General features: G+C 51.6%; 2 protein-coding genes across 7 annotated transcripts in view; one reads left to right on the plus strand and one right to left on the minus strand.

The window, feature by feature from the left end:
- The window catches only part of Phrf1 (PHD and ring finger domains 1), a 34,481-nt gene extending 17,746 nt beyond the window's left edge, over window positions 1-16,735 (plus strand). For 2 of the 3 annotated variants that reach the window (XM_006977212.4, XM_015996056.3), the window contains exons 7-18: window positions 636-733; window positions 1,176-1,351; window positions 2,235-2,364; window positions 9,386-9,513; window positions 10,399-10,580; window positions 10,672-10,803; window positions 11,187-11,341; window positions 11,871-14,540; window positions 14,792-14,946; window positions 15,045-15,386; window positions 15,609-15,737; window positions 16,399-16,735. In XM_006977212.4, the coding sequence (XP_006977274.2) occupies window positions 636-733; window positions 1,176-1,351; window positions 2,235-2,364; window positions 9,386-9,513; window positions 10,399-10,580; window positions 10,672-10,803; window positions 11,187-11,341; window positions 11,871-14,540; window positions 14,792-14,946; window positions 15,045-15,386; window positions 15,609-15,737; window positions 16,399-16,542 (4,441 nt within the window). In that variant the 3' untranslated portion in view covers window positions 16,543-16,735. The remainder of the gene's footprint in view (window positions 1-635; window positions 734-1,175; window positions 1,352-2,234; window positions 2,365-9,385; window positions 9,514-10,398; window positions 10,581-10,671; window positions 10,804-11,186; window positions 11,342-11,870; window positions 14,541-14,791; window positions 14,947-15,044; window positions 15,387-15,608; window positions 15,738-16,398) is intronic. The other variant, XR_013046086.1, reaches the window with a different exon arrangement.
- A 438-nt stretch (window positions 16,736-17,173) lies between these two features.
- On the minus strand, window positions 17,174-20,786 carry Irf7 (interferon regulatory factor 7). 4 transcript variants are annotated; one of them, XM_006977214.4, is made up of 10 exons: window positions 20,660-20,786; window positions 19,908-20,320; window positions 19,661-19,823; window positions 19,150-19,357; window positions 18,785-18,843; window positions 18,522-18,597; window positions 18,234-18,329; window positions 17,644-18,033; window positions 17,440-17,558; window positions 17,174-17,368 (listed from the first exon to the last, which is right to left on the minus strand). In XM_006977214.4, exons 2-10 carry the CDS (start codon window positions 19,919-19,921, stop codon window positions 17,213-17,215), a joined length of 1,281 nt encoding a protein of 426 aa, XP_006977276.2. In that variant the 5' UTR covers window positions 19,922-20,320; window positions 20,660-20,786; the 3' UTR covers window positions 17,174-17,212. The 4 variants fall into 4 exon arrangements, with proteins under 4 accessions (XP_006977276.2, XP_015851547.2, XP_042141940.2 ...); XM_015996061.3 differs by having other exon boundaries at window positions 18,522-18,714; XM_042286006.2 differs by lacking the exon at window positions 20,660-20,786 and having other exon boundaries at window positions 18,785-18,840; window positions 19,908-20,061.
- Between the last annotated feature and the right edge of the window lie 1,194 nt (window positions 20,787-21,980).

A 21,980-nucleotide genomic window follows, 5' to 3' on the forward strand; every position in this document is an offset into this window, starting at 1 on the left:
CTGTGAGTTCCAGGCCAGCCAGGGCTACATAGTGCAATCCTGTCTGAAAAAGACAAAGGCTATAGACAAAGAAAAGCCTAGGGTGAGGTAGAGGATGAGTGCGGGGCTTCTTAGGGGACCCCCTTCAAGAACTCTGTAGCTCAGCTCTTTAAAGCTGTCAATGCCCTGTCCTTGAGGGTCTTGAAGGAGACTTACTGGCATAGTATGATTCGAACATGGACATTTGGGCTGAAATGTGATTGGACAGGCAGGGATCGCCAGTGCTTCAGGCAACAAAGCCTCTGCCCAGATTTGCTTGATCCTCTCTGCAAGCATGAGGCAGAACATTTTCTAGGAAAGTGTTCTCTCCCCAGCCCCTTAGAACACTCTCTGAAAAGAAAGGTGACTTAGTCATCTGCTGTCAGACACAGTGGCTCAAAGAGTTTGTGTGACCCACCTTCGGAGTGGGAATTGGAGGCAGGGACTATGTTCAAGGACCAGGATATACTGAGCATCCCATAATGTGGGGATGTGGTTCAGCCATGGGCAGGATGCACTGTGGACTGGGTATATGTAGATGCCATCTTTGCAACTTGGTTTGTTGTGGGACTTGATGTTCAAGGTTAGGACTAACACTGTACCTCTTGTTCCCATAGGTACCACATGGAATGTTTGGACCCTCCTCTCCAGGAGGTGCCTGTAGATGAATGGTTCTGCCCAGAGTGTGCGGCCCCTGGTGTTGCTCCCACTCATGGTAATGTGAGATCCTTTCCCGCAGAGCACTTGGGTCTTTCTTATTGTCAGTTTTGGAGAAGGACCATGGAGAAAAGCTGGACTTGTTATGTAGGGAGTACCTCCATCAGGGAGAGGGTTCTCTCTCTGTGGACTCCTAGGTAGGAGCTGGAGTTACTAAACCTTTGGAGGCCATGGCAGGTTGTCTTTTTTTTTAATTGGGGTTTAATTTTTTGGGTTTTTTTTGTTTTGTTTTGTTTTTGTTGAAGACAGAGTCTCTCTGTGTAGCTTTGGCTGTCCTGGAACCAGGCTGGCCTTGAACTCCCAGAGATCCTTCTGCTTCTGCCTCCCGAGTGCTGGGATTAACAGGTTGTCAATTTGGGGCTTTCAGTTCTTAAGGCCTGTTGGGGAAAGCCTATGATGTGTAGTGCTCATGACCCAGCAGCCTATGGCTCTCTTCCAAGATGCAGCTCCTGTGAGTGATGAGGAGATCTCCCTGTTACTGGCGGATGTAGTGCCTACTACCAGCAGGCTTCGACCTCGAGTAGGCAGGACCCGGGCCATCGCTAGGACACGACAGAGTGAGAGAGTGAGGGCAACTGTGAACCGGAACCGGATCTCCTCTGCCAGAAGGGTCCAGGTAGGCGGCTGGCACTAGGCTGGGTCTACGAAGGGTGGTCTCTGGACCTGGGAACTGGACTGATGAGGCTCCGCTGGCACTAAAGGGCCCGTAGCATTCTCACATGGCAGGCCTAGCATGCATGCAGTCAGCCTGGCAAGAGAGCAGGTGAGTGCATTGGAGACACTATACTTCTTCTGTGTGCCAGCAGGACCAGGGGGACTGCCTTCTCAAGTACTTTGATTTTGGGAAATTCCCTCTGGTATGAAAAAGGCCACTCACTGGCTCTTCACCCCTTCCAGGCACAAGAGATTTTCTTCCTTGCGCCTGGCTCCTGGCACTCAATGTTAGATGTCTGTGGCCTCTGTTCTAGGTGCTGAGGAAGCTTAGAAGTTCTTTCTATGAAGTCATATTCCTGTGGTCAATATAGTGACATCAGGGTCCAAGCTCCAAGTGGGTTGGAGGCCTGGGGACTATCTCCTGTCCTATGCCCTAGCCCTGTAATCTCCACTTTGGCACTTGAGCCTGAGCTTATGCTTGCCATTCCTCTTTTGCTTTGTGCCCTGGAGGCAGGACACTGTTGGGGGCTGCTGTTTCTCACTCACCTCTTTGTTTTCTATCTGCTGGCTCTTTCCCTATTCCCTGCTGAGATAAATCCCCAGCCTCGCCCTAGTCCATTCTTGCCCTGACCTTCCCTTCTAGAAACTGCCAGGAACCACTGTCATTGTGATCATGCTGTCCATTCTTGTTAGAAGTGGAGGGAGGTGGTTCCAGTGCTAAACTCTTGTGCTTTTCTGGTCAATTCGATGAGTCTGCACTGACTCTCTACTCACATGGCCCGGCTCAGCGTCCCATCCATGGAAAGGGTGGTCACCCATTGAGTGGCTCTGTGTCTTGTTTGCAGCATGTGCCAAGGTACCTCATGTCTTCTCTGCTGGATGAAACCATCGAGGCTGTGGCCACTGGTCTGAGCACTGCTGTATACCAGCGTCCCTTGACACCTCGTGTCCCTGCAAAACGGAAGAGGAAGGCAGGTAAGTTGGCATGGTGTGCAGACTCCTGCTGGGAGCTCTGTCCTGGAGTCCAGTTGTGTGATCGTTTCTGATTGCTCCTGCAGCCTTCTCAGCCAGAAGCACAGCACACCCTTCATATCTGTGGCTTCCACACTGTTAAGCCCATCTAGACCTAGCTAAACAACACTAGGGAAAAAGAAGCACATCTGGGCTGATGGGGACAGATGTGCTGTTGTCATTCCCTGATTGAGGGCTATATTTGCTGTTGACATGGCTTCTGCATTTCCTAAACCTGAAAATACCCAGAGCTCGTGTAAACTGTAAGCAAACACTGTGACACATTGTAGAGAGGACCTAGAACCCTGAGACCACCTCTGCATCCTGATCTAACTGTACTGACCTGACCCTCTGCTTCTGAATACTGTTGGTGCTCCTCGTGGGCCCAACTCAGTGTGGACTTAGGGATTCCTGCCTCTCTAGGTGGGTCATAATTAATCTGTAGTCTCTTAAAAATATACTTTATTAAGCTGGCAAAATGGCTGAGCAGGTAAAGGTGCTTGCTGCCAAACCCGATGACCCAAGTAGGATCCCTGAAATCTACCTGATAGGAAGAGAACTGACAAGTTGTTCTTGATAGGCTGAGTCTGTGTGTCACGCACACACACATACATACATTTTTAAATTAAATTTACTTTCTTGATATCTGTGCACAGTGAAGTGGGTCCACCCACGTAAGTGCATAGTTACAGGTTTGACAAATGATGACCTTGCCAATGTATAGAATACTTGTAAGAGGACATTCCCTCCCATTCCACCCAGCACTCATCATTGGTCATCAGTCTGGGTTCTCACAGGATTCAATGGAAGTCTCTGGTCTTGCTTTGTTTACTAGCACAGACAGCCTTCAGAACATGTGCAGTATATGTGTCTTTGCATTCTCGAAGAGTCTGTTAATGTGCCAGTTTGTTTACTTATTTTTTGTTTGTTTGATTGCTTGTTCGTTTTGGTTTTCGAGACAAGGTTTTTCTGTGTAATAGCCCTGGCTGTCTTGAAACTCACTTTGTCAAAGACTCAAGGTGTGCACCGCCATGCCTGGCTCAGTTGCTTTACTTCTTACTTGGTGGTCTCACTTGGGTCATTTCCCATTTAGGTGACCTAAGGAGAAAGCTACAGCTGGGTGTGGTGGCATAGACCTTTGATCCCAGCACTTGGGAGATAGAGGCAGGTGGATCTCTAGGAATCTGAGGACTCCCTGATCTGCATAGTGACTTTCAGGCCAGCTATGGCTGCACAGTGAGACACTGTCTGAAAAACTAAGAAACAAACAAACAAAAATGATTCAAACTGCAGAAAAGTAAGCAATTCACAACCCCTACCCTTAGCTTAGGAACTATTAACGTTAGATGGCTTCTGGGGAAGGAGAATGGTCTTCTTTAAAGGTGTGGCCTCTGAGAGATCTTGCTCCAGTGGATGGTCCCTACACCCATGCAGCTCAAATTGAACTTGGTGGATTATTTAAAAAAAGAAGAGGAAGAGGAGGAAATCATGATGTTGAGAGGGATTGGGAGATAGGGTTTGGTCCAGGGAGGAATAGGTATGAATTTTATTAAAATATGTTATATGCGTATGTGAAATTCTCAAAGAATAATATATGCATTTAAAAAGAATAAAGCTGCTGGGCGGCTGTGGCACACGTTTTTAGTCCCAGCACTTGGGAGGCAGAGAGAGGCGGATCCCTGTGAGTTTGAGGCCAGCCTGGGCTACAGAGCAAGATCCAGGACAAGAACCAAAAACTATGTAGAGAAACCCTGTCTCCAAAAACAAAACAAACAAAAGAATAAAGCTGATGAAAACCTCATGCATGCAGGTTATTTTGTGAGCAGATATTTTCTTTTTTCTTTTTTCTTCTTTCTTTTTTTTTTTTTCAAGACAGGGTTTCTCTGTGTAGCTTTTCACCTTTTTCCTGGAACTCACTTGGTAGCCCAGGCTGGCCTTGAACTCACAGAGATCTCCCTGCCTCTACCTCCCGAGTGCTGGGATTAAAGGCATGCGCCACCACCGCCAGCTAGTGAGCAGATATTTTCATTTTTTTTTTTTTCTAACAATATGGAAGGGTGAAGAAGTTAGATTGTCAACTTATGTTTAACTTTAGAAAAAAATTCCAAACTTGCTTCCAACTCAAAATGCTATCTCTTGTATCTCTGAAAGACCTAGTTACTCTGCATTCTCAGCAGTACTCATGACAGTTGGGTTTCAGTTTCTGCTCACCAGAAGGTAGCGGGGTGTGTGTGTCTGTCTCTCTGTCTGTCTTTAGAATCCTCTTCAGGAAGCCCCTCCTTTCATCAAGAGCAGAGTTTAGAAGCCAGAGCCTTCTCTGTGTTCTGAGCAAGCAATTGGTCATTGTCTAGGTCAGTGACATGGTCCTTCTTAAGGCCTCACACCTGCAGCTGAGGTTTAAGGTCAGGCTTTCACTTCCTGTGTTGCACATCTGTGCCTCCTGCTCTTCCTGTCACATCCTGCTTCTCAGTGCTGGTTGTTAACAGCTCATCTGTTTCACCAAATCATATAGATTGTGACCAGCATTTGATTAGAGGTGGGAATTTGTTTCCTCTTTAATCCCATTAAGGACATACAGTCGGGCACCCCTCCATAAAGGGTCTTTTAGTTTTTATTTTATGTGGATGAGTGTTTTATCTGCCTGTATGTGTGTGCATCACATGCATTCCTATTACCTACAAAGGCCAGAAGATGTTAGGTCCCTTGGAACTGGAGTTACGGTTGTAAGCCTCATGTGGGTACCAGGAACCTAACATCGGTCCTCTGCAAGAACAGGCAGTGCTTTTACCACTGAGCCACCTGTTCAGCCTTGGTTTTAGTTTTGTTTCTGTGAACTTGTTTTCTTTTCCTCCTCCCTTTCTCTCCCTGATTCTTTTTTTGAGACAAGGTTTCTCTGTGTAGTTTTGGTGCCTGTCCTGGATCTCACTCTGTAGACCAGGCTGACCTCAAACTCACAGAGATCCGCCAGCCTCTGCCTCCAGAATGCTGGGATTAAAGGTGTGCACCACCGCTGCCCGGCCCCCGTTTCTTTTTTAAAACAGATTTTCTCTTTGTAACCCAGGCTAGCCTTGAAACTCATATCATAACCTTCCTGCCTCAGCTTCCTGAGTGCTAGGATAGTTTATTTGGGGAATGTGGGGGTGGGGAGCCAGGAGGATCAAGAGCTCAAGGTCATCCTCAGCTACATTGTGAGTTTGAGTCCAGCCTGGGCTACAAATGAAATCCTGTGTCAAACTAAAAATGAAAATGCTTATTTGAATTAAGACTCAAGTCAGATTCATGTTAGGGTATGTATGTTTGCCCCTTCTCTTTGATCTTCACTGGCTCCTGCCTGTAGACTGTATGCTTGAGCTCAGACACCTGTTGGGCCTGAGTATGAGTTCAGTGTGTTAGATTTTTGTGTTGCAAGAGTATTCTGTGGAGCTGGACGATGGTGGTGCACAGCTTTAGTCCCAGCACTTGGGAGGCAGAGGCCAGACTAATATATATAGTTCCAAGCCAGTCAGGACTATGTATTTAACAGTCATAACAATGCTCTGTAGTAAAAGCTAGGTGAGCTCATTCTTCCAAGTGTCTTCCCTTGTGACAATGTGAGATAGTGCAGTACCTCTGAGAAGAGAGACAATGGATGGCCCAAGTGCCTGGGCTACTTCATAAGGGTCTCATGAACTAAAACATTGCAGTCCCAGGTTGTCTAATAACCAGAATCACAAAGTAAGCAATAGGGGTTGACCCATGCCTACACTCTAGGCAAAGACTGATTCCTGTCCTGGACAGGGTGGGCTAGAATATAGCTGGAGATTTCATCACATTACTCCAAACAATACAGTTTTAAATAGATGGATTTTTTTTCTTCTTGAAGTTCCCACTTGGTGTTTATGTGGTTACCATGGGTTATGGGAGCCATAGAAAGGACAACGGGGGAGAAGAGGCACGGTGTTCTCTGCTTAGTAGGGGTTTCTGTGGAGGGTCACGAACTGCCCTGGCTCTGTCTCACATGTGCAGTGTAGTTTGCAGGGCAGCAGGACCCAGCAGCCTTTCCTTATTTATCCGCTCAAAAGCGAAGGAGCTTCCAATTACCTGTTACTCTCTTCATACCCTGCCACATCCTGGTTGAATTTATTCCTGGCTTGTCAGAATCCTAGAAGGAAGTGTCATAGCAGCACCTTTGAGGGTAGGTTTAGACCACAGCATAGGTCCTTTAGCAATTGATGTCTGTTTTTAGAGTGTCTCCAGAAGTGTTCAGAGTGCTTGCTTGTCTTCCAGTCTCCAGGGGAGCTCTCTCTGTTTCGACCATGAAAGGTCATGTTATAGTCGTTGTCTTCAGCACTTGGTTACCATGTTTTTGGTTTTGTTTTGTTTTGTTTTTAATTTATGTAATTTATATAATGGTTCTAAAGTCTGATCTACTCAGAGTAGTGGAACCCCATCCTTGCTTGCTATTTGAATCCTCCTTCCCCTAGGAACACATTACTTTTCAAAATGTTACAGGCTTATTTCTCTAGTTAAAAATTGCCAAGCCAAGCCAAGCCAAGCCAGTGCTTAGAGCCCAGGCTGCAAACAAGTTGGCACATCCTTGTAATTCCAGTGTTCTGCAGGTGAAGGCAGGGAGGATTAAAAGTTCAAGGTCATTTTCCACTACACGGTGAGAACGTGCCTCAAAAAATGGTGGGTGAGATATCTTAGCGGATAGAGATGCTAGCTAACAAGCCTGATTTCAATCTCCAGATTCCACATGGTGGAAAGAAAGAACCAATTCCTGCAAGTTCTCCTCTGACACACATACACACAAATTTTAAGGGGGGGGGGTTGTGGTGTTTTGAAAGGAAGTGACCCCCAAATGAAGTGGCACTGTTAGGAGGTGTGGCCTTGCTGGAGTAGGTGTGGTCTTGTTGGAGGAAGTATGTCACTGAGAGAGTGAGCTTTGAGATCTCCTATGCTCAAGCTACTCCCAGTGAGATAGTCCACTTCCTGTTGCCTTCTGATCAAACACCATGTAGCCAGCACCATGTCTGCCTGCACACCACCATGCTTCCCACCATGATGATAATATACTAAACCTCTGAAACTGTAAGCTACCACCTCAATTTAAATGTTTTCCTTTGTAAGTGTTGCTGTGGTCATGGTGTCTCTTCACAGCCATAGAAACCCCAACTAAGACAGGGTGCTGAGAAGATGGCTGAGTAAAGTTAAGAAAGGGCACTTCTTGCTCTTGGAGAAGACCTGGGATTGGTTCCCAGAACCCACATGACTGCTCATAACTGCCTGTTACTCTAGTTATAGGGGATCCCACACCATCTTCTGAATGCCTGAGTATTACACCCATGTGTGCACATACAGACAAAGTAGATACACACCTAGAAAGATAATCTTCAAAAAAAATTTTTTTAAGTGAGGCATGTGTAATCTTTGAGAAGTTAGGTAGAAGAATTGCCATGAGTTCAAGATCAGCTACAGTAAATAGGGCCGGAGAGAAGGCTTTGCAGTTAAGAGCACTGACCGTTCTTCCAGAGAACTTGGGGTTCGCCGGGCACAGTGGCACATGCCTGTAGTCCCAGCTACTCGGGAAGCTGAGACAGGAGGATCGCTTGAGTCCAGGAGTTCTGGGCTATAGTGCGCTATGCAGTAGCTAGAGTTTTCCTGCCTTGCCCACAGTCAGGACAAATCTTTGCCACCCGCCAGTCCCACAGCCGCTCACACCCAACCAAGTAAACACAGAGACTTATATTGCATACAAACTGTGTGGTCGTGGCAGGCTTCTTGCTAACTGTTCTTTTATCTTAAATTAACCCATTTTTATAAATCTATACCTTGCCACGTGGCTGGTGGCTTACCGGCATCTTTACATGCTGCTTCTCCTGCCGCTGGCTGCAGTGTCCCTCCCCCTTCTTCCTGTTTCCCCAATTCTCCTCTCTCTTTGTCCTGCCTGTACTTCCTGCCTGGTCACTGGCCATCAGTGTTTTATTTATGTGGAGGGATATCCACAGCACTATGCCGATCGGGTGTCCGCACTAAGTTCGGCGTTAATATGGTGACCTCCCGGGAGCTGGGGACCACCAGGTTGCCTAAGGAGGGGAGAACCAAAGAACTTGGAATCAATTCCCAGCACCTACATGGCAGTTCACAACTGTCTGTAATTCCAATTCCAGGGGACCCAACACCCTCACACAAGATATACATGCAGACAAAACAACAATGCACATAAAATATAAATAACTAATTAAAAATCTTGAAAGGAAAAAGTCTTTATAAAAAGTAAATAGGCCGGGCAGTGGTGGCACACGCCTTTAATCCTAGCACTCGGGAGGCAGAGCCAGGCGGCTCTCTGTGAGTTCGAGGCCAGCCTAGGCTACCAAGTAAGTTCCAGGAAAGGCGCAAAGCTACACAGAGAAACCCTGTCTCGAAAAATAAAAAAAAATAAAAAAAATAAAATAAAAGTAAATAAATTTAAGTTAAAAAGTAGTAAACCAAGCAGACAGTACTTGTGAAACAGAAGGTCATCTGTAACGACGTGCTGAGTTCTATGCCAGCCTGGGTTACATAAGACCAGAGTCTGTCTCAAGAAATAAAAAAGTAAAATCAGGAGCTGAAGGGATGGCTCAGCTTAAGAGAAGTGCTTGCTGCTGCTGCCCAAGAGGACCTGAGTTCAGTTCCCAGTACCCACATTGGGCAGCTCACAGCTACCTATAACTCCAGTTCCGGGGGTTCTGATGCCCCTTTAGCCCTTCACAGTCACCCACATTTGTGTGAGTCACCCACATTTGTGTGCACACGCATTGGAACACATACACACACACACACACAAATAAAAAAAGAAACTGTGTGTATTGTATGTAAAATTCAAGCCAACACACAGTCTTGAGGTACCCAGACCCTCTCGCTAGCTTCCTGGGCTCTGCTCCAACAGTACTTGGAGGATCTGGTCCTCTGGTCAGGAAGGGCCCTGCAGATACTGAATCACAGACATTTAATGTTGTTTTTTTAGGGAGACGGAAGAAAGTGCTGGGAAGAAAGAAAACCCGGTCCAGGTCATCTGTGAAAAGTAAGAGTGGGGGTGCAAGAGCCAAGAAACGGCAGCCCCGTGTGAGGAAGACCAAAGGGAGGAAGCTAAAGGTGAGGCTGTCCGCAGTGTCCAGCTTAGCCAGTCTTGTTCCCCTTCTGTGGCTCTGCAGCAGGAGCAACAACATGGCTGTTCTCCTGCTGCTCTGGTACAGTTCGGAGGTGGGTGGGTATGCTTCTAGGTCATTTGTACTGGGTGTGTTAAGAGTTGTGTATGATGACCCTGAAACTTAGAGGCCAGAGGAAGGACTAGCAGGGCTCAGGAAGGAGGTTGAGCCTCCTTCTTACAGTCACTGGCTGGTCAGATCAAAAGGCTCTCAGTCTCACTTTAGGGGCAAGTATGGACAGACTGAGTTGAAGTCCTCAGGGCAGATAGCCTGGGTCCTGGGGAGGTATGGACAGTTGTTAACTGGACATAGTCACTGTCTGTCCTGGGGAGCCTCTCGTCTGTGAGTGAGAAGCCTATGTCCACTGAGCAGTGGTGGTATACGCCTTTAATCCCAGCACTCGGGAGGCAGAGGCAAGGAGATCTCTGTGAGTTTGAGGCCAGCCTGGACTACAGAGTGAGTTCCAAGAAAGGCACCAAAGCTACACAGAGAAGCCCTGTCTCAAAAAACCAAAAAGAAAAAAAAAAAAAGAAGAAGAAAAGCCTATGTCCAGTGGACTCAACTTAGGTACTGTGTTCTCTCTCACTCAGCCCTGCTGCCATGAAACAGATTTGCTACTTAAAGACACAGGAAGCTGAGACAATGTGTTTCCTGTGTTTTGATGTGAATTGCCTGATAACTGTAGTATATGCTTGTATATAAAGACATGGATAGCCAGTAGTTTGAACATCTGTTCTGGAGAGTCAGAAAGTCCACAACTGTTCCTTATGTGGCTGTTGATGTGCAGGATGCCGCCAGTCATTCATTGAAATGTTTTCTGTCACGGATTTAGAATGAAGTCACAGCTCGCTCTCGCATTGCACGAACTCTAGGCCTCCGCAGGCCTGTCCGCGGCACCAGCATGCCTTCAGTGTACAAGCCAGTGGACCCCTCTCTGGGGCTGATGAGGGCAGATATTGGAGCAGCTTCTCTCTCTCTGTTTGGAGACCCCTATGAGCTGGACCCTTTTGACAGGTGACTACAATAGTGACTGTCCCGGTGTCCCAGCTCTTCCTCAGGTTTGCTTAGGCTGCGTGTGAACTTACAGAGTGGTCTGCTTTGTCAGTGTCCCCTCCAGCAATGAAGAGCCATCTGCAGATCCGCCTTCCCCTTTGAGTGCCAAGAGGAGAGTGCTGTCCCGCTCAGCCCTACAGTCTCACCAGCCCGTGGCCAGACCTGTCGCCCTGGGGCTCTCTAGGTAGGGGGCAGCAGGAGCATCTGGGGTGGGTAAGGACACGGAATTACCTGTCCTTCTGTGTGGCCCTTACTGATGTGGCTGAGCAGCTCTCTTGCTCTGATGTCTTGAGGCTGGCTCTGAGTGCGCCGTCAAAGCTAGTTGTCTCGGGTCAGTTAGCACAACTGCTGGCCCGCTGGCCGCAGTCTCTGAGAGAGGAGGGCTCCTTGAGCAGGGCACGAGTGCTGGTCCAGGCAGTTGTAGGGACACTCTCCTGCCAGCTCTTGCCTAGTGGTAGAGTGGGTAGACATACATTACAGGTGACCTCCTTACTGAAGGGTGGGGGTTTGGGCCAGAGGACCGCAGAGGGACCAAGCTAGCAGAGCCACTCTGGTCTGTGTCTACAGGAGGCAGCTCCCTGCTGTGGCTCCAGAGCCCAGCGTGGAGGAAGCACCCGTTCCTGACCTCTTGGGGAGCATCTTGTCTGGCCAGAGCCTCCTCATGATGAGCAGTGCGGATGTTGTCATCCACCGGGATGGCTCTCTCAGTGCCAAGAGAGCAGGTGAGCTCCTGTGGGCTTGCTGTCCTTACGGATTTGGAAATGTAAAATCACAGTCCTAGAAATGGATGAGTTGGACGGGTTCTCAGGCTTTGCTCTGAGTTGGGGCGACACCACTAACAGCATAACCAGTGTGAGTTTCTGTAAGGTCCTTCCGTGACCAAGTAGTTAGGTGAGTGTGGCATTTCCAGGACAGTTCAGATCTTCAGTGCCTACCTCCATCTGCAACCTCTTGTCTGTGTCTCACTAGCTGGGATTCATTTGAACCATAGTCACATCTGCAAAGAGAAAGACTACATGGCAGTGAGGGCATGTGTGATCCCGCAGGGTGGGTAGTGGTCATGGCAGTGAGGGCGTGCATAATCCCGCAGGGTGGGTAGTGGTACAGCTAAGCCCATGATACTCCTGTTTCAGAGTGGCAAGTGTCCTCTCTGGAAACAACCATTTTGGTGTTACTTCCGGTCATACGTGACAAATGATTGAACTTCTTACAGGAGGTGGGAAGGGTTGCTATCTGACTTTTGTTTTTTAGCTCCTGTTTCTCTTCAGCGAAATTCTGTGACTCAATCCAGAGAAGAGTCCAGGCCCAGAGACACCCTGCAGTCTGTGGGACTACCCTCAGGGAGCGCATCCAGTGGACTCATGGGAGACAGGCGACCGAGCTCAGGGCTGAGCTGTGGGGACAGAGCAACCCTACGCTGTATCCCTGGCCGCACAGTGGAGACCCCTGTAAGGTTGGACTCATCAGTGACCCCGCGTTCAAGTCAGGCTGGGAATCTTTCGAATGAGAGCAGACCTACCTTGAAGCAGACTAACAACTCCCGGCTTAATGGCTCCAACACACGGCCATTGCCTCTTGGTTCTGCCTCATCTAAGATGACTACTCACTCTAACTTTCCGTCTAGAAATACAGCTCTTGTGCGTCCCCAGAAAACAGATCCCAGGAGACCTGATTTCTCAAAGCTACCCAGGATACCAAAGATCCACAGGGACCGCAGTGACGGCACACAGGACCAGGCTCCAGCCAGTGGGCAGACTGTGGAGCTCCCCAGCACGTGCATCAGCCGCCTGACTGGCAGGGAAGGCCCCGGGCAGCCAGGGCGAGGCCGGGCTGAGAATGAGCCCAGCAGCAGGGGCCCCCAAGAGACTGGCTCACACACAGGTGGTTCTCGCCCTTCTGCCCCCAGCTCCCATGGCAGTGTGGCCCCTCTAGGGCCCTCAAGAGGAAAGGGCATTGGGTCTACCTTTGAAAGCTTTAGGATCAACATCCCTGGGAACACTGCACATTGCAGCCAGCTGTCCAGTCCTGGCTTCTGTAACACATTCCGGCCAGTAGATAGCAAGGTGCAGAGGAAGGAGAATCCTTCACCCCTCTTCTCCATCAAGAAGCCCAAACAACTCAAGAGCGAAATCTATGACCCCTTTGAACCCACTGGCTCGGACTCCAGCCCTCCTAGCAGTAGCCCTGAGAGTCTTGGCCCAGGCCTCCTGCCCTCTGAGATCACCAGAACTATCTCCATCAACAGCCCAAAGGCCCCAGCCTTCCAGACTGTTCGCTGTGTTACCTCCTACAGGGTAGAAAGCATCTTTGGGACTGAAATGGAACCTGAGCCCCAGCCCCCCGATGAGCCTGTGTCTGGCGTGCTGGAGTTCCTGGGCAAGGGCCCTGCTGAGGGATCCTCCGATATGGAACAAGAAGGACACGGGGAGATGGAGTCTGCGGAGATCCAGGGCTCTGCAGCCCGAACTCAGCGGCCTTCCCCCCCACCAGACCCTTGGGATGATGAAGATGGAGTGTCTTGTACACCCTTCTTTGGTGCTGAGGAACGGACAGTGACATGTGTGACTGTCGAGGAGCCAGGTGTTCCACCGAGCCCAGATGCTCCCCAGATAACCACCCACAGGATTGTGGAGCTCAGGGCCCCATCCCGTTCCCGTTCCACCTCCAGCTCCCGCAGCAGGAAGAAAACGAAGAAGAAGAAGGTTGCCAGAGAACACCAGAGGACACGCTCCAGCACTCGTTCTGGCTCCAGGGACAGGACCTCACGCTCGGTGTCTCCAGTGGCTGAGGAACACAGCAGGAGACACAGAGCCAAGGCTAAGAGCCGGAGGTCTTCCAGTGACCGGGCCAGCAGCCAGGACAGAGCCAAGAGAAGGAGGGACAGGGACAGAGGAGAGCGGAGGCGGGGCCCCTGGGGTCATGGCCGGTGCTGGAGGAAGTCCAGGTCTCGCTCAGGGAGTCCTGACAGTTCTTCCTGTGAGCGCCGTGAGAGTAGGAGACGGAAGAGGCGCCATTCGGGGTCCAGGTCTCGAGGCAGGGACTGCTCACCTCACAGTAGCCTGGAGAGGGACCGGAGACACAAGCGTCGGGAGCGGAGCCGAGAGCGGATGGACAAGAAGGAGAGTGTGACTCGGGCCCGGGAGAAAAGGAGGTATCGGTCTCGGTCACCCAGCTTGGAGCATAGGCCGCGGAGGCCACGTTCCCGTGAGAAGCGGCCCCATTCCCCAGAGAAGAAGGTGACTGTGAGGGAGGTTTCCCCAGCCTCTACTCCACAGGGGGAACCAAAGCAGGATGGAAACCACCCTGCCAAGCCTTCAGTCTCAGAAGTAAGTGTCCTGCCAGAGGTGGTCGTGGCTGACCTGAACCCTCAGGAAGCCCCTCCTGTCCTGGCAGAGCCTGTTGAGTGTGTGCCTGAGGACCTAGACTATGGTGATTCTGTGGAGGCAGGCCACGTCTTTGAGGATTTTTCAAATGAAGCCATCTTCATTCAGCTCGATGACATGAGCTCACCTCCTTCCCCTGAGAGTACAGACTCCTCCCCTGAGCGAGACTTCCCATCAAATCCCCCAGTGCCCCTAGCCAGCCTTCCACAGGACACTGCTCTGCCTACCATCCAGAGGGAAGTGTTACTGGTTCACAGTGATGATATCTCAAAGCCTGCACCCCAGGCATTGACCTCTTCAGACCAGTGCCTGCTCAGGCAGGACACTGTAGAGACCACTGCTACAACTCTTAGCACCCCGGGTGTGGTGCCCATGGGAAAGGACAGTCCTTTGCTAAGTGGGAGAGGATGTGAAACAGTCAGGCCCAAGGATGCTGTGGCCCAGGCCCCAGCGCTGCGGTCCAGAACCCTGGTGAAAAGAGTCACCTGGAACCTTCAGGAAGCAGAGGACAGCGCCCCAGCCCTGGACAGAGTTCCAAGTGAGTTGGCCCTGCCAGTGCCTGGGCCCCTGGTGGTGGTTGTCCTTGTGGATCAGGGGTGTAGAGCAGGCATGAGGCAGGGAGGCAGCCACCCCAAGAGGCTCTCCTGACTCTTTGGGGCCCCTACCTGAGTTCAGCCTCTTAGAGATAGATCTGCAGCTTGGCCTTGGTTCCCACTGCTGGTTCTCTGAAAATGTTTTGGCCAGGGTTGACCACAAGGCACCCACCTTCCCTGTCTGTTGGGTCCTCAGGGACACCACTTCAGAGGTCACAGAGGCCCCAGGAAGGAGACTGGGATGCAGAGGACAGGGCCCTCATAGGAATTCAGCAGGCACCATTCTCCGACCTGCCCCCTCCCATCCACGTGCTCCAGGAGTCTGGGTTACCTGATGCAGATCCCTCTCAGGTGGGTGCTGGGCTAGAGGAGCATGGTCCTGGTGCTGGGTATTTGGGGCTGCCCTGGTGAGGGCTTAGACCTCATGGCACTGCTTCCTTTCTGTACAGCCCCCTGGTGCTTCTGGGGCGGAAGGGCTGCCTGCTGTTGGGACTCTACACTCAGCAGGAGGTGTTCTTGCCCAAGTTTACAGCCCCAACATGCCACCACCCCTGGCTCAGCCCTCAAGCATCCTGCCCTATGCACTGGTCAGCCAGCCCTCAGTCCAGTTGCTCCTGCAGGGGACCCTCCCCCTAGCAGGCTGCGGTGCAGCACAGAGCCTAGCCCCAGTGCCTACTGTGCCGGCCACAGCCTCAGAGCTAGCTGTCCCAACCACCACCACCACCACCACCAACTCGGAGGAAAAGACTGCTACTCCCAAGTCAGCTGCTGAGAAGACCAAAAAGGAGGAGGTGAGTGCTGCCTGTCCTTCAGGACCCCTGTCTCATTTGGGCCTGATTTTAGGTCTAGTATCCAGGCCTAGTGGCTTGGGCAGGGTGGTAAGAGAGCAGCGAGCCCATTGCCTTTAGTGTTCTTGGGTGAAGGGACATCCCAGAATTGCTGACTTCCCACCAAGGGGCCCACGGGCCAGTTTCGGCCATCTTGCCATAAGTCACACACATCCTCACTCCTAGTACATGAAGAAGCTGCACATGCAGGAGCGGGCTGTGGAGGAGGTGAAGCTGGCCATTAAACCCTTCTACCAGAAGAGAGAAGTGACCAAGGAGGAATACAAGGATATCCTGCGCAAAGCTGTACAGAAGGTAGGCTGCCAGCAGGCAGACACGTGCCTTTTGGCAACCTTGAAGTTGTAAGGGACACATTGTGACACAGCTAGATCTGTATGTGACAGATAGTTGCTGTTTCTTGTTTGCATGGACTCCTGGGTCTCTAAACGTGGAGTCAGCCAGCTGGGCCAAGTGGCTGAAGCCCTAAATAAGTCCTGTCTCTAGTAAGTGCCCATGCTTGGTTTTTTGGTTTTTCAAGACAGGGTTTCTCTGTAGCTTTGGAGCCTGTCCTGGATCTCACCCTGTAGACCAGGCTGGCCTTGAACTCACAGAGATCCGCCTGGCTCTGTCTCCCGAGTACTGGGATTAAAGGCGTGTGCTGCCACCATCGCTAGTGCCCATGCTTGTTAAAACTGAAAAGATGAGGAATTTAAAATTCCCCCAGTCCACCCAGTTTCTTTGGAAGATCTGAGTCCCTGAGAGATGGGCAGATCTTTCCGGAGGAACAAGTCTCCAGCTTCCTACTGACCTTTGACACATGTAGAGAGATGTCAGCAGCTCTGTTAAGTGGGGTGACAGGTGTGGAGCGGGGAGGTGGGAGGGGGCATGTACTCTTCCCAAGGCCAGGACAAGGATGCCTGCATGGGTTGGTCTCTGACAGGTTGAGAGCATTCAGGGTGATGTGTTCTTTCTTCAGATCTGCCACAGCAAGAGTGGCGAAATCAACCCTGTGAAGGTGGCCAACCTGGTGAAGGCCTATGTGGACAAATACAGGCATATGCGCAGGCACAAGAAGACAGAAGCCGGGGAAGAGCCACCCACTCAGGGTGCTGAGACCTGAGACTGGCCACTGTGGGGAGGCGTCCCCAGTGGGAAAGAACCGGGGCTACCAGCACTCCTGCCCCTGAGCTTCCCGTGACACCTGTCTGCACCTGTCTTGCTTACAATTGAAAACTGGACTTTTTTATATGTATATTATAGATACACTGTTTCCATTGTGTTCTAATTTATCAAAAATGGCTTATCTTTAGAAACTTTGCTGTGTACTCAGTGCTTGGAAGGTGAAGCTCTTTGGGTTCCGCAAGGCCTGGTGGCCCAGTGGGCAGCTCCTCCATCTGCCCACAGCCACCTGCCTGCACTCACGCAGGGAGCCCTGCTCTAGCAGTTTCCTTACTCCAGTTACTCTGGCTTCTGTCGGGAGACAGGACCCAGTGCTGCGGGCCTCAGACTCAGACAGACACGCATCCCACCTTCCCCGGTACACCTGGCACTGTAAGCTGTTCCCGGTGCCTGGCTTAGAGCCTTGGTATCCAGTAAGGGGTGCGATGGCTCAAGCCAGATCTTCTTCACTGTAAAGATGAGTGCTGCAGAGGAGGCTTAGTGTGCAGGGGTGGGCGTCAGCTTTCATGGGGCCCCACCAGGTCCGGTAAAGAGGTGACATGCAGCTAGGGAGTAAACCTGACTCAGACGGCACTGGTTCTCGACCCTTTATTGGGAGTTGCCGCTCTGGGCTAGGTCCACTGACCCATCTCCATGAGGAAGTGTTCAATGTCATCGTAGAGACTGTTGGTGCTGGACAGGCACAGGCCAAGACTGCTGCTGTCCAGGGAGGACACACCCTCACGCTGCACACCTTCCAAGTATGCTTTGCATAGCCATGGCTCCAGCTGTGGAAGGACATCTGTTAGGGCTCCACCAGCAGCCCACACCCACCTTTGCTTGCCAACCCGGGCTCTACCTTCACCAGAATTAGGCTCTTCTCCTTGGGCCTCCCTGCCGACAAGTCTTGCCCAAATCCCAGGTAGATGGTGTAGTGTGGTGATCCTTGCCGCTTCCGGGCCCGAAACTCTTCCAGCTCTGTTAGGAGGTAGCTCTGATGAGCAGGTTAAGAAAGGCTCCGGGGACCCACAAGGACAGCACCCCAGACAGGCACCTCACTGACCTCTGAAGAAAGTGCTGAAGTCGAAGATTGGGGTATGGCAGTTGCGCTCCAACAGCTGGGCTGGGGTGGAGGGGGTGGTGGAGCCCATGGGGCTGCCCACCTCCCAGTACACCTTGCACTTGCCCATGCGAAGGGCCCACAGTGAAGGCCCCCGCAGCTCCAGCTGAAGGCCTGGAGACACATGCTGCAGAAGTGTCTCTGTGTAACGCAGCTGCTTCTGATCTGGTAGTTCAGCGGGGCTGGGAAAAATCACTGGCTGGGGTGCCGGGTTTATCGCCGCCGAGTTCATGGGGCTATACAGGAACACGCAGCTGGGGTACCCCACCATTGCCTGCAGCACTGTGCGGCCCTTGTACATGATGGTCACGTCCAGGAACCCTAGATTGCTCTCTGTGTACAGACCAAGGCTGAGTGGTAGGTATGGGGGGCACTTTGTTCCACACCCCAGGACCCATTCCCCTCCCACTGAGGTACAGATGTGAGGGGTGAGTGGTCCACAGTGTTCTGCCTGGGAGAATGGGTGTGTCCTGGGGGAGACCTGTGCTAGCCCCACAGCTCTAGCCCACACCAACAGGTCCCCAGGTCCTCACCAGTCATTAGAGCTGGGTGTTGAAGCCTGGGGCTGGGGACAGCTTCCACCTGCCCTGCTGCGTGTTGCTCCTCAGAAGCATGGTCTTGCTTCCCGCCTGAGGACGAGTTGAAACTGCCTGTCGATATTGCCCTTCATGGTGTGCTAGCTTCCCGCCCACCCCTGGCACCCTGGCACCCTTATCTTTCCTCCTCTCCTCTAGGGTTCTGTTGTCCCCCCACACAGCCTCGGGCAGGTGAGGGGTCTCTAGTTTAGCCCCAGCTCAGGAACAGTTCTTCCTGCCTCTCACCAGGCTCCTGTGATGGGACTGAGTTTGCCCCAGACTCATGTTCCAGTAGGTCCTCCAGGAGACTGTACTCCAAAACCTGAAGCAAGAGGTCCTTGGTATCACCAGAAAGCACCCCAGTATCCCCAGAAAGTGGAAGGCTTGGGGTTTGGAGCCCAGCATTTCCTCTTGTGGAGAGTGGTCCTAGGGACACACCCTGCAAGAGAAAGTTCAGTGGTAGGCAGTTGCCCATCCCCCACACCTAGAAGGGGCGAACTAGATTATACCTGTGTGGGTATGGTATTGCTGAGGGTCACTTCTTCCCTATTTTCCACGGCCCGGCCTTCTGAAGGAGAGAGGAGTGGGAATTTGGATCTGAGACTGACCTGCAACCTGGTTATGATGCTTGAGTAGTTCAAAAGTTTTCTTCCCAGTACCCTTTGTCCCCAAACCACCAGGTGTCTCACTCAGCCCAAGGCTCTGACTTCGGAAATGTGCCACCTGCCCTCCCACACCTTGGAAAGCAAGCCACTGGGCCTACAATCAGCCTTTTTCCCACCAGTTTTAAAAACCGCAAATCCAACCATGAAGCCACCAAGACACAGCAGTCCGTGTACCTCCCCAGCCCATCCCTATCTGTGGCATTCCTCACCAGTAGATCCAAGCTCCAGGCTAAGTTCATACACCTTGTGCGGGTCAGCGGGGTCCCCGGAATTGTCTTGACGCAAGATAAAGCGCCCCGTGCTGTGGAGTGCACAGCGGAAGTTGGTTTTCCAGCCTGCTCGCTCAGCAGCCTCGGCCTCTGGGGATGGCGGGTTACCGCCGCTAGGTGGCCACCTCCCTCGGGCCACAGCCCAGGCCTGAAGGAGAGGACAGAGAACGTGGGTTGAGGATGGGCTCCCCAGGAGTTCTGGTTATGATGCTTGAGTAGTTCCAAAAGTTTTCTTCCCCTTTGTTCCCAAACCGCCAGGCATCTTACTCAGCCCAAAGCTCTAACTTAGGAGGAAATGTGCCACCCGCCCACACACCCACTCACCGCACCTTGGAAAGAGAGCCACTGGGCCTACAATCAGCCTTTTTCCAAACAGTTTAAAAAACCACAAACCCAACCGTGAAGCCACCAAGACAGAGCAGATTCTACAGAGGGCAGGACTGGGTACCACCTTGAAGATACGTGCATCAGCTTCGTCCAGATCCCTGCGCCCGAAATGCTTCCAGGGCACACGGAAGACTGTGTGAGCCTCGTCCAGCCACCGAAGGCCCTCATACTGGCCGCTACTGACCTCACCCAGTAGCCACTCTCCGAACAGCATGCGCTGGGGGCCCCTGTAAGCAGGGCAGCAACGCTAGGATCAGGGCCAAATACAAGGCATACAGGACCCAACACAAGCAGGGTGGGCATGTTCTCACCTCTCTGTGGCCATTGCTCCTACAAGGACAGTCTGGGAGAATCAGAGTGGTCCTACTCCGTGACAAGTTGCAATCACTGGAGCAGTCAGGTATTACAAATGAGGTAAGAATCCCTCGGGTGTCACTGATGTTTCAGGTTGTAGCCACGGATAGTGTGGCCAAGTGTCACAAATGTGATTATGTGTGTTGGTCACAAGTCGGAATTTAAGTGTCACAAATGTGACCCAGGTGTAGGGTGTTGAGGGTCACAGATGAGGTTTGAGAACTTGTAGCCACCTAGGTTCCGAACCTAAGTGTGGATTCCTCGGCCAGGGTGGCTATAGATGTGACTACAGATGTAGCGGGAGCGCACACGTGAAGTCACAGGTGTTGATCCAGCGTCCAAGCCTGGATGGGCTGTCGCAGGCTGGACCCTGCAAAGACACGATGAGAAAAGGGGGCGGGGCCCAGGCGAGTAAAGCGAAACTGCAACCCAGGAAAATGAAACCTAAACAGCCTGTGGGCAGCTGCGGGCTTCCCTCTGTTCCAGTGGCAAAGGGCACAGTCCTCGGCCCTCACCGAACCCCTACCAGATCCCAACCCCACCTGCAGATCTTCCGATCGCAGATCCTGCCGGACCCTCTGCCCTCCGGTGTCCCGGATCTCTCTGTACTGCCCTTCCCCGATCGCTCGCTACTCCGTGGAGGGGACAAGAATTTCCCCGTGTGGCACTAGCTCGCTCCCTCCCCGCATGGGCTAAGGGTCCCTCATACCTGGTGCCGGAGCCGCCGGGACGGTTTTCTCTCAGTGAGAAGGAGACAGCCAGTGCTTTTATAGGACCCGGCTCGGGGGCGGGACGACGGGAAACAGGGTGTGGCTTAAGGGCTCCGGACGCCTCTGGGGTGTCATGTGGCGGTGGCGCTCCACTCTCGAGTGACAAGCCTCAGAGGGACAGTGGGAGTAGCAGCCTAGTCTACTTGCCGGGCTCCCTCCACACCTCCTCAGGAAAACACAGCAGGAGAAGGCAGGGGTACCCACAACCGTTCCAAACAAAGTCAGCAACTTTTGTTTGTTTTCTTTAGCTCTCAGGAAAGCAGTGGGAAGTGTAGGCTAAAGAGGCTGTGATACAGTTTGGCTTCACACGGAAAATGGTACAGATAAAGACTATTCCAGCGGGGGGTGGGGGGGGGGAGCGCACACCTTTAGTTCCAGCACTCAGTAAGGCAGGCTGATCTCTGTGAGATCAGGGCCAGTCTGATCTACAGAGTGAGTTCTAGGACAGCCAAGGCTACATAGTGAAACCCTGTCTCGAAACACACACACACACACACACACACACACACACACACACACACACACACTCACGAAGAATATTCCAAAGCCAGTATTTGTAATACCATCTCTGGAGAGGCTGAGTCAGAAGGACCAATTCTTCTGGGTTAAAGAGTAAGACCCTGTCTCAAAATGTAAAAATACAACCACAGATTAGTGTTGCCTCCAGCCTTTGTTAGAGAAGCTTCTAATTGCAAGGAGCAGAACCTGTAACTGGCCCAAGAACAGAGGATAAGTAATGGTGGAGTGTTCACTCTGAATGAGAGGGATCTCTCTATCACCCCCTCCAAGGGGATCATCAGGGAACATCTCCCAAAAGTAGGAAGAGCCAGAGGATGGAGAGATGTGCAGAAAAAAAAAAAGTCTTCTGAGCCTGACATGCCACTGCACCCGTGGTGAACTCACTGCAGCTGTGGTTATCTGCACAGGACCTCCATGAGATTGGACGTGCGAGGGGCCCATGGCCCCTCCCCCACTATTGGCAACCGTTCGGATGAGGGGTCTCATTTATCCAGTGGTAAATTGTCATTGCTTCAGCTGGGTCAAGAAAGTACTTAAACTCAGAGGGCTGCTGCTCAGAAGATATGAGGGTAGGGGGTGACTTGTTGAGAAGATTTCCAACGGGGGTAAGTTGAGGGGGTGACCTGCAGGCCCCTGTTCCTCCCATGTAAGGTTTCTGTGTGGGGCAGAGGGCACTGTTCACTGCCCGAACAGCCTTTTTGTTTGTGTCTTTTTTGTTTTTGTTTTTTATTTTATGTTTGT

The sequence above is a fragment of the Peromyscus maniculatus genome, chromosome 1 (genome assembly GCF_049852395.1).
Source record: "Peromyscus maniculatus bairdii isolate BWxNUB_F1_BW_parent chromosome 1, HU_Pman_BW_mat_3.1, whole genome shotgun sequence".
Taxonomy (NCBI): domain Eukaryota; kingdom Metazoa; phylum Chordata; class Mammalia; order Rodentia; family Cricetidae; genus Peromyscus; species Peromyscus maniculatus.